At 39.3% G+C, this 11,593-nt stretch overlaps 1 protein-coding gene across 1 annotated transcript; it reads right to left on the bottom strand.

Moving 5' to 3' along the window:
* Window positions 1–515: 515 nt before the first annotated feature.
* Window positions 516–11,017, bottom strand: adpgk2 (ADP-dependent glucokinase 2). The gene is made up of 7 exons (XM_005458949.4): window positions 10,582–11,017; window positions 7,078–7,237; window positions 5,505–5,695; window positions 5,319–5,415; window positions 5,083–5,219; window positions 4,057–4,193; window positions 516–3,559 (listed from the first exon to the last, which is right to left on the bottom strand). Exons 1-7 carry the CDS (start codon window positions 10,775–10,777, stop codon window positions 2,996–2,998), a joined length of 1,482 nt encoding a protein of 493 aa, XP_005459006.1. The 5' UTR covers window positions 10,778–11,017; the 3' UTR covers window positions 516–2,995.
* Window positions 11,018–11,593: the final 576 nt, after the last annotated feature.

Below are 11,593 nucleotides of genomic sequence, written 5' to 3' on the forward strand. Positions count from 1 at the left end.
GAAACAGCCATCAGAGGACAGGTACGCTGTAGTCATAAAGGTTGTCTGTGGAGTTTAAATGATGCTCAGTTAGGACCAAGAGGCCCAGAGTGTGCCAAGAAAATATCCTCCACACCATTGCACCACCAGCACCACCCTAAACCTTTGGTACCAGGCAGGATGGATCCATGCTAAACTTGCCTGCTGTTTAAATGTGGGCCTATTGGTGCAGCCAGTGGGCAAAATATGAAAGCATGTTTAAATACCAAATGAAATGAAATGTGTTAAATGTGGGAAGAGAGGAAACAACCTTCATTGCAGTGAATTATGTTGTGACAAAGAAGCTGTGATGTTACATCCAACAGTATTTGTAACTAGTGTCTAAAATAACTTCTGAATTCAGCAGACTTTGTTCTCAGAATTGATTTAAAAAAAAGAAAAGAAAAGAATCTACTTCTAAAATGTAGTTTGCAGCCAAAATGATTGTGAACATTCTAAATAAATGACCCCCAAAAATAAGAAAAACAACAAATCAATGATTGCTTAATCAGCATTTTATCAGGCGACTCTGCATCAAATAGTCAAACATGCATGAAATAGTTAAACACAACATTGAAACATGGATGACACAACTTATCTAGAGGTTAGATAAGCAATGCGGTGGTGAAAACAACCACTTCACTATGTGAGCATGAACACATGCTATGGTTTCCATTCACAGTAAAAACACAACCCGTTACTCTTTAAGACATGAGGAAAGATCAGCCTATAGTGATAGAAAAAGTTTGTATTAAAGGTTCCCTTTTCGCTAAACCCCAAAAGTAAAAACAGAATAAGGCTCATTATCTTTCAATCAATCAATAACAAAACACCATTAAATCAGTACAGCCGTGATACAGAGAAAAGATTTAAAGGGATTTCCTGTTCTCTACATTTCCCTTTTTTCTTGACCTCACACTCTGTAAGAAAATAAATGCGTTCCTCTTTAAAAAAGGTGCTCCACACTTCAAAAAGCATGTTTGGTAAAATTGAGAAATGAACAAATAGATTAATCAAGAATGACAAAAAGTCCACTTGCATGTTGAAGTTTACCTGTGAAAGTGAAGGTGGATCTGTGGAAGGAATGTGAGAGCAAGAGAGAGAGAGAGGAAAAAAACCAAAACAATAGCTGGCTATGATCCCAGTTAACTCCAGCTGCATCAGTAAATACAGGTTTGAATATAAGAGAATCCAATCCCAGAAGGTAATTAGATGATGGTGGAGAGGCTGGGCCCTCCTTTCACCAAAAGATCATCTCAGTGGAGGTTTAAAGTAACAGGGACCAATATCTTTACTCTAAATCCAATACGTGAAGCAAAGACTACATGAAGAAAATATGATTTGACTGGTCCAGTATTCCAGACATTGGGGGTATTCATGATGCGCAACAGCATGGATTCAAGTAGATTGTTAATGCCCCTTTAAATAACTACTGTTCCACTATATCCAGCCATATCACATGACACACATGTCAGGAACTTCACTGTTGCAGCAACAATGGCTAGGATAGTCCACGCTGGTTATTTGGTCCTTAAAGAGCCATAAAAAAAAAAAAGAGAAGAACAAAAAATAATTAGAAAGAGGATGTATAACAGGTATGACGAAATAACAGAAGAGAGACAGGAAATGGAAAAAGGAAAGGAAAAACAGAGCATGGAGGTAGAGAGGAAGATTTTGACATCATGTGCAGCTACCAAAAGTGGTCTCTTAACATTGATTTTGCATTATTGCACTGCAACAGAATGACAATCCACACACAAACACACCCAAACCACTAAGCACACTTTTCACATACACAGGGAGGAACAGGGGCTTTCTTTGCCTTTTTAATGAGATAGGAGAGGGAAGAGGAAGGATAGCCTGTCATTAAAAGAACATTTTAGTGTCTTTAAACCTGCACCTGGGATTACTTTGCAGCTATTTAGCAGTCAATATATATATATTATCCCTACTACACCAAAGGACGGCAAATTTGGTCCTAGTTCAAAAATTATTGTAATTTTTCATTAAAATGCTTCAGATATTTTCAGTCATAGGCAGGTTCAGGTTCATCTGAAAATGTGTGTTGCACAAAGGCAGGTGAAGTCTAAAGCTTGTTCACTGGTCTGAGTTGTAGAGTTCAAGTAGTTGACAAGATTCACCTACTTCTGATTCTTCTGAATCTTTTCTGGTTTTCTGCATAGTGAAGCCCTGCATTTACATGATGTAAGGAGGATTTTTTCCTTCAGCAGAAGTTGTGCAAAACAATTAAAAAGGCTACTAAAAGCGTTGTACTATTTAAAAAGAAACTTAAAACCCTCTACAACCTACAGTTTGGTATCTGACCTTATCCATACCTCGTTCCTCTTTATCTCATACTGACTGAACATCTTCTTGTAAGGCATTGGATAAATAGAGGACAGCTGATTTAAAATCAATGGAGTCAGATGATGGATTACAGTGAGTTGACATGGAAGTCCAAGTAAGAAAAAGCAGGACTGATTTTGTTAAAAAAAGAAAAGAAAAAAGAAAAAAAGAAATCCAATTGAGATGATGTACACGGGTTTCACACGCAGAAAAAGACAAGGAGAGATTAAATCAGTGATGGTTTAACCTAACTGATAATGAACTACAATGAGTCTAGTTAGCAGATATTTCACTTAATTACTTAAGTATAATTTTTGATTGCCTTTTCTTTGTATTGTTTTCAAAAATCAAACATTTGAAGGCCTAACCTGATAGATAACCACTGTTCTCCATCATCTGACTCCAACTATGAAGGATAACAATTTTCCTTAATGTGCACCTCAGACTGTGAGACACAGAGGAGAACTCATCAGCCTGATACCTGCGTCAGTTTCTGAAGGCTAGTGTGCATCACACCTAGATCCAAGTTTCCAGAGTCACGCGGTTCACTAACATCTGATTAGCACGACACACACACAAACACACACACACACACACACACACACACAGACCACTTGGTGTCTGTCGTTCTCTAGATTTGCAGAACCAGGCCAGCAGCTGAGACGTTGTCCCCTCCACCTGCAGTCTGATAAACTTCAGTGCACACCAGCACTGGTGCTACACAGATCTCATAGTCCTCTTCACTCCAACAGCTGACAGGCCTGGTCTCCTGTAAAGGGATACGCTGGCTTCCCTCCTGTCGGCTAACAGAGAAAGAGTCGTCCATTATGAGCCTCGCCTTGCTGGGATCAATGTCATTAGAGCCACAGACGTGGCGGTTAGCTGTGAGCGAAGCCTTGGCAGTGGCTGACATGGTGTTCTTCCACTTGGAGCCACGAGTCACAATCATGGCTTGAAAGGCCAGCGTGTGGACATGGAGTCGGGTCAGTGGTTTGCCTGTAGCTCGGGCGCCATTTGCCCGACTTTCTGCACTGGCTTCCTTGTCGCGCTGGTTCAAAATGCGATAGACCTCCCTCATCTGGTCAAGAACAGTAGCTACACGAGGGTTTGGGTCTGACAATACGGTGATGTTGGAGCCTTTGAGCGAGCTAAGCAGGTTTGGAAGTTCCTGCTCATTCATCCCCAAAGAGTCCGCCTGGAAAAGCAGAATTAAGGTAACTCATTAAGACCGATTTTACTGAGGGGGATACGTCTTCATCAGGTCTGCACATGTGTGTTGGCTGATGGTTATTTTGTTATGCTGAGTGGAATAAACTACAGCCTTTGTGTGACTACACAAAGAAAACCATAGCTTTGAGGTCTAGCCACAACAATATTCAATAATTAGCAAAAAATAATTGCAGTCCATTATGTGTTTACAGTATTGAAGAGGTTTGATTATGGGCCAAAATTTGCACCTTTGAAAGCAGCAGAGCATGGCTTTACATCACATTTCCTAAAAATATAATTATGCAAAACTGGAAAGCAAATACAGCTCCTACTGAGTCAGCCTGCTTGGAACAAATTTAACTAACCAAATCTTCCTGGCATCCATCTTTTCTCACAAAGCTGACTCATTCTGTTTCTGTACATAATAATTTTACTTCTTCAGTGTTGGTGATATCATTTTGCTCATTGATCAGTCAAACATACATGGGGAATGACGTAGTGGAGCAGGTCTTCCATGATGCTCTCTTCCACGAAACTTGCCATTTCAAAATGAATTCCAATTTGAGGGGATGAGGAGGAAAGCAGGTGTCCCAGACGGGAGAGGAGGGCTTCTCTCTCACCTGAAATGATCCAAAAGAGGTGGAAGATTAAAGAAGAGTTGTAGATGCTGTCAGGCAGATCGCAGGGTGTAAAAAAAAAAAAAAAAAAAAAAAAAAAAAAAAAAAAAAGAAAGTGAGAAGAGAAAGGGTACAGTGACGTTAAAGGAAGAAGCAACTCAAAAGGAAAGACAAAAGGGTAATGAAAAGAGTGGAAAAACAGCAGAGACATGGGGAAAAACAACAGACCAGAAGACAAAGGTACTGTCAGATCAAATAACACACAGCTGATCTGCTGTGCAAACAGCCTGGCTCAGAGGGGGAAGCTGGTTATGAGCCTATGATACTACCTCTGTGTTTTGTTCTTCTTTTGACATCAGTCCTTACATACAGCTATCACCAAATGTGGCCAAAATCCAGCCAAGTTCAAGTGTCAATGGTCAGTATGCTTAACTATGCTTAAAGCCCTGAACTTTCATAGACACTACCTGACAAAGGTGCATGGGATCATATATCCATGATCTCCTGATTACAAACCCTCAACAATTTGCGTCACTGTGAGAATAGCTCCAGGTAACAGTGATACACAGCTAGCCAGTGGCCATCTCTGGTCCTGCCTCTAGCATGCTCTACTCAGACACCACCCTCATAAAAACAAATTTGAGCATTTCCAGTAGTGAGAGATGACAATCTCAACTCCAGACAATGACCCAAATTATCTACCAACTTTGTCCAGAGTTCATATTTAAGGTGAAACCGCTTTCCTTTTGATAACTACAATCAGTAGAATTTTACTCTCCCGGTGATATGAGAGAGTAACGCTAACCTCAAACTGCTTTCGTTAAGCCAGGGTTATACGTTCAACGTCAGTGAGCCCAACTGTGCATCAGAAAGAAGGGAACACCTTTCTTACCTGACCGGAAGGGGAAGTTGTCCATCATTTGAAGCCCTCCCACCACCAGTAGGTCAGGTTTGAAGTCTATAAGTTTCTGAGCAAACTCCTCCATAGAGGACAGGTAGGGGTTATTGGCATCGCTGTGAATGATGTATCTACAGAACACAAACACACAAACAAAGTGAACAACTATCACCTCTGAGCGCCGTGTACACAAGCACTCCACTCTTCTGATGCATCTGTATGACACCTACCTATTGGCTCTACGTGAGGTATAGCGCCCCCAGCGGGCACCAGATGGATACTCCAGAATCAGATGAATGTCTGGCTCATCTATCACTTTACCTGCCACTGAGGAGATCACAAATTACATAAAAATGACAAAACAAATATTTCATTCAAAGTAAAATGGATGTATCAGTTTGTGTTAATTCGAGTACCTGTAATGTGCTGCGACAGGACATCAGTAAAATCGGTGCTGAAAGTTCCCCCCAGCAACACATCACATCCCTCGGTTGCCATGCGACTAGCCATTACTGGAGCATTGCCGCCTACTGACCATCTGTTTCCAGGTAAGTCACGCGCCCCGTCGACCAGCTCGCTAAAGAGGGTTTCATTTAGCATAAAACGCCTGCGGGAGAAGAAAAAACTTTGGTTTAAACTGTGATGGTGAAAACTGACATTACTGTGATTTATGGTGCTTAAATTACATTTTTAATTAACTTTCCACAGAATGAAAAAAAAACAACAACAGCATCTGCCACTAATATGATCGCTTAACTTCTTTCAACAATGTTGTCTACAAACATCTTAGTCCACAGAGACTCCTCTTTAAGTTTTGTCAATCTGTCCCTTACCACTGCAAATAACAAGAGACTCAGAGGTGATACCTGATATAACCCCCCACCCCAAACTACTGCACACCTCACACCACTGTCTCACTGTCCTGCCCTGTCCTCCCTATCTGTCTATAGCAAATCCTGCCAAATGACCATTGCAGCAGTGGCAGTCGAAGGCTGAAATATATTACTTCTATGTCCATCCTTTTGAGCATTAAAAGTGGGGTGATCAAGAAAAGTGCAGTAGGACTCTCACTAAACATACAAGGATGCCAGAATGCTGGATATCAGAATGAAACAGCATGAGGACTTTGCTTGGTTGCCAGATAATTGCATCTCATTCTTGCTTATCAGTTAACGCTCACACAGCAGCTTTCTTATAGCCTGAAGTCACAAATATAAATACTTGTTAAAACATTTTTTTTTTAAATGCACATCTCCACTGATAGGTAGAACAAACAAGAGTAATAACAAATCTCCCTTTCAAAATAAGCATCCTTATCCAGATAAAAAACAATTTTCTCTTGTTCTTTGAACATATTATTAGACATTTATTTATTTAGATTAGATGCTTCAGAATTACTCTGCATGGTATTTACACAAAGTCTAAATACATTCAGTCATTTTGCAGCCATTAAGAACTTACAATCCCCAAAACAGGCAGTATAAGGGCCAGAGAAATAAGTTTAAATGTTAAAAAAGACACAGTTTCTGTCTCTAACAGAAAAGTCTTAATTCATGTTGGCACGCATTCTTTTTCTGTGTGGGTTCCTGCTGATTCTGTAGTCTTGTTGCCCTTAGGGTGTTTTATTCCAGACAATGAACAAGAGCTCACAGGCGCCAGAACACGAGTAGTCAGCAATGACTGAGCAGATCAGGGAGATTAATTCAACTGTATTCTCAAGCCTTAAAAAGCCTTTTCAAACATGAACAGCATCAAAAATGGGAAAAAAAACTGTATACTTTCAGTACAAACACCTCAAATTCCAGTTTAGGATTAAAAGGAAAATTCAGAAAAAAAAACTCAGAGCACCGATAGGACTGCAAATATTTAATTAGCCACAATTTTATTTATTCAAAGTACATGTGTATCTATGTATATGTACTCTGAATTTGCTTCCAGATCTGGACCTCTACTTTTAAATGGGCTCATCTTCACACAAACATCACTTACTCTGCAGCTGCTCCTGGTGCAAAGAAATATGCAAAGCTCTGAGCCAGCTGCTCCACATTTTCTAGGTAGTCATGATGCAGGGGCTGGTCTGTGGGCTGGATGCCTGTTTTATTAAGCAGTGACACACCGTCTACTATCAGGTCAACACAACCTCCAAAACCTGTGGATGAAAAAGAGAGAAAGAAACTCAAAGAGGCAATATTCATTTGAAAATCAGGACAGGGAGAAGACTGGTGTGACTCATACTAGTCACACTGCTTTTACCTTTGTGCTCCAAAGCCACTAAAATAACCTCTCAAATCATGTAAGGTGTGCTCCAACATCATCAGCATTTAAAAGCAAACTAGACAACATTCCTGCCTAGCCCTCAAGTCTAGCTGCAAGTTGAATTCATTTAAAATTTTAGGCCTTTTCTATTGTTACTGGACTACGCTTGACGTGTCATTTCTCTTCCTTTTACAGGTTATAACCAGTGTTTTTTTGTTTTGTTTTTTTCTATCACTGTTTATAATAACAATAATAATTTTCCTTTTTACTATTTCATTGTTGCTTTTTTGTATTGATGAAGTTTTACATTATAAACATGGTGCCATGCTACGATTTCTGTGATAGCATATGCTGTATGAAGTACGTGTGTTTTTCCGCCTGAAACAAAATGTGCTACATATATAAAATTGTGCGCTCCAGGGCATTTTAGAAAATAAAACATACTAAATAGTGAGAAATCCACACAACCTGCAGCTGCTGTGCCCAGTACGGCTGCATTTATCTCCAATCACAGCTGAAACAGTGACACACTGTCAGAGTTTCAGCTGCTGGATCGATCATATGTCCCATCAGCAGATATAGAAGCTCTGAGCTTCACAGATGCCGGTCATGTCTGAACAGGGGCCAACACTTCAGGCAGGCAGGCAACTTGTTTAAGATTTGAATCCATTTTGCATATCTGACTGATGCTGGCGTAAACTTTACTCACACTCCTTTGTCTGAATTTGCAACCCTATCTTTTTTTCCTGCTATAGCTTCATATAAAAAATATAAATAGAACCTTCTGGAATACAGTTAGATTTGCTGTCATACGGTTAGTATGAATATGGTGCATTTTATAGTCCTTCAGGACCCTGTCACAGAAAGCAGGTTTAGTGGAAACTCTGAGCTTGCTAACCCTGAGAGGAGATGAGTGAGTTTACTGTTCCTGAAACAGAGCCAACTTAACCTAACCTGTTCCCCTATATATTTTATTGAACAGAGCTTCTCTCTGAATGTTCCCTCATGCTGCACCTGAACCATCTCTATGACACCATTTCATTTCCCCCATTATTACAGTCAATGTCAAAGCAGTTTACATCTTTACAAACAGTTAAATGCTGGTTAGTCTTCTTTTCAAATCAATCATGAATGTAAGGATAACAGTGGACATCAATGGGGACCGTGGATTAGCTCAGAATAAAATAAAGAAGTTGCCCAGTTGTTCGTTAATCTGCACTGCACATGTTGTAATTCCTGTTGCAATAAAACTAACCTTTATTACACTTTAGGCAAAAAAAAAAAAGAAAAGACAAAAGACAAAAAAAGATCAAAGATCAATCATTTCTTATGCTGGAACAAATGATGCTACTGTTGTTGTCTGCACCATTTTAAGATTCTTAAATGGGAATAAATGCAGTTTAAAGTGAGCTTTTAAAAACAGACTAAAGACCTGATGTTGAGCAACATTTTGAAAAGCTGCAACATCCGAAAAAGATTTGCACCACTAAATCAACAAAAATCTGTCTTCCTTACACTGTGGGAATTCAAAAGTCAGTTTACAGCTGAATATTTATATTTAAGAAATGTAAAATGTCATATTTGGTCACATTCTTTAACTATTTATCTGTCTATGAAAAATCAACAGTGGGTAACTGATGACTGAGTGGACTGGTTGAACTAACTCTCATCTGTTTCTGGAGCTAAAAACTCAGAGTTGATTAAGACAGAATTTAGAGTTAGCATTTGTCAAACCTGTTTCTGGGTCAGGGCTCAGGTTAAGTGTCAATAAGCCATTATTTATGTTGCAGTGTTCAACGCTGCAACTAAGCAGCTAATAGCAATAAATGTTAATCCATCCCCTCGTGGATAACTCTGCTCTGATACCAGTGCTCAAAATAACAGACTGGCCAGCACATGTTGCCACAGTATTTTGTTGTTTATTTTTTCTGGTTATTTACGAACCCTTTTGGTGCAATGAAAACAAGCTTTCACTTATAGTTTGTTTTAATTTGATGTGACACACAAACACATGCAACTAGTCAACAACAACAACAACAACAACAACAACAACAAGGCTGATTCTGATTCTGTTGGCAGAAATTCCTTATAATCACCTTTAATTACATCAGGTTGTACTGTTACTGAGCTTATTGGTGACCTATTGGGTAAAGGCCTGACAGACAAGTTGATTCTTATTGAGTGTGTGTGCGATGGTCCAAAGCACAAGGTTTTAGGACTTGCTCACGAGACAAAACACTGGATTACTATAAGAATACCTGAGCTTACATCACCTGCCTGCACAGTTGTTTTTAAGAAGTTCAAAGTACAACCAAGGGTTTTTCTGCTTATAAACCTCTGGCAGGAAAACTCACAAGACTGTTCAAAACAACTTAACTATTTATCTCTAAGTGGGGCTTGTTTACTCAAGCATAAATAAATAAATACTCTAAATATCTCTTTATTATAAAAAGGCCAAAAATAACAGGAAAGTGGACAGACATCTGTTATTTAAGATAACACAAACACTCTTCCTTAATATCATGCAGAGAAGTTGTCATTACATTCATAATCACCCCAAACCATCTGTTTTCATCCAGAAAAAAAACCCTAAGCTCCAAAAACTATTAAGCTTCCTTTGCTAGTTAAGTAGTGTATATATTACTGATAACTGCAGATACTGCCCCACCTTAAACATTACTGAAGTGAATGCCATAATTGGCTCATATCATTGTTGAAATCATTGGATGCATCCTTACTGGAAGATAATTACCAAACAGGAAAACAGCTAAAACACTCACACAAAAACTGATCTTCTGTTTAAAAGAAAGCGGAAAAGTTGCATTTAAATTAAATATATTTTCCTTTACACGCCAAATGCCAAACCTGTAACCTGCACATTCATTGAGACTTTATTTCTAAGCTGGATCTAATCATCTTACCTGGTGACAGTCTTTCATGGTTATTGCCCCCTCTGCACCTTCTATTCAGGCTTCAACACACAACCTTATTTATTTCCAAAACAAACCCCTAAATGTACTTTTCTCTGTTTACTAAAGTTTGACATAAAATATGAGGCAAATATCATCCACTGCGTTAACAACTTATTTTCTGTTAGTAAATGCGGGCAGTGACTAAGGTTAGTGTTAATCTGCCGCAGTTTACCTGATCGATCATTAATCCACAAGCCCCTGAAATTAGGTTGCACTCATAGTCTATGGTTAGGCTAGCCACCGTTAGCTAGCTCGTAACACTTACCAATCGCTACTCTGGGTCTAGCGACGTTATTCATCCCCACTTTCTGCTCAGCCCGGAGCAGGGAGGAAAGGACCGTGTCCAGTCGGTCGTCCAGCACTGCATTCTGGGGTGGCCGGAACCAGAGGGCCAACACAACCACAAATAAGGACACGACAGACCCATATTTCACCCACGGTACCCTGCCTCCCGCCTCCATCGCTCGCTCTCTCGCTCTGTGTACAAGCGCTCTTTCCCCCTGCGCTGCCGCTGAAAAGCTGTGCTCTAGGTTGTCTGTTTTGGTCGCCCGAGTGTCCCGGATGTACCTTAATGGGGCGGATACCGAACAGTGGATTTTCTGCGATACTAAGCAAAATCACTTCAGCTGGTTTCTTGTCTCTTTTACAGATATTCCCCCTTCCCCCCCAAAAGTAAAATAGGCTTCGCTTCAAATTCTGTTTTAAGAGGTGCTGTTTAGTTGATAAAAGGGAAACGCTTGCGTGGAAAACTAATAATTCTATTCTATGAGGGGAGGGACGTGGACGTGTTTTTGCTGACAAGGCGGAAGTGGCTCGTTTGTCTTTTTTTCAGTTTAACCTTTGATTGTGTTTGCTTACTTTCCCAAAGTATATTAAAAGTTCACTACACAATTAATAAGTAATCAAAATTACACTTTTCTAATTATTTTATAAAAAATTATATGGTGCCATTGTTAAAATTTGAATACTAGAGTTGCATATGATATCAGAGTTGAATAGATAAATATATCACTTGTGTTTGTAAATTATGACAAATAAATATTCAGGTCTACAAATGTTAATACTTTTTACTTATATATGCAATATTTGTTTCATATGGATGTCAACAGGATTGCAAATTGGTACTAGTGTTGTTGTTTTTTTCCTCAGAAAATGATCCAAGTTGGGGAAAGTAATGGACTGAAAATGAAGGCTAAATGTAGTTTTATATATATATATATATATACACACACACAAGGAAAGAAACATTGAAATGAATCCGTATTCTTTTGGTAATG

Source organism: Oreochromis niloticus, linkage group LG1 (assembly GCF_001858045.2).
Source record: "Oreochromis niloticus isolate F11D_XX linkage group LG1, O_niloticus_UMD_NMBU, whole genome shotgun sequence".
Taxonomy (NCBI): domain Eukaryota; kingdom Metazoa; phylum Chordata; class Actinopteri; order Cichliformes; family Cichlidae; genus Oreochromis; species Oreochromis niloticus.

What these genes read in the sequence shown, in the direction of transcription:
- adpgk2 (XM_005458949.4), bottom strand. Translation starts at nt 10,777, where the DNA reads ATGGAGGCGGGAGGCAGGGTACCGTGGGTGAAATATGGGTCTGTCGTG. An exon ending in TAGACCCAGAGTAGCGATTG is followed by an intron (nt 7,238 to 10,581) that starts GTAAGTGTTACG and finishes TTTCATCCACAG; the next exon opens with GTTTTGGAGGTTGTGTTGAC. An exon ending in TCCACTACGTCATTCCCCAT is followed by an intron (nt 3,560 to 4,056) that starts GTATGTTTGACT and finishes CTGCTTTTCCAG; the next exon opens with GCGGACTCTTTGGGGATGAA.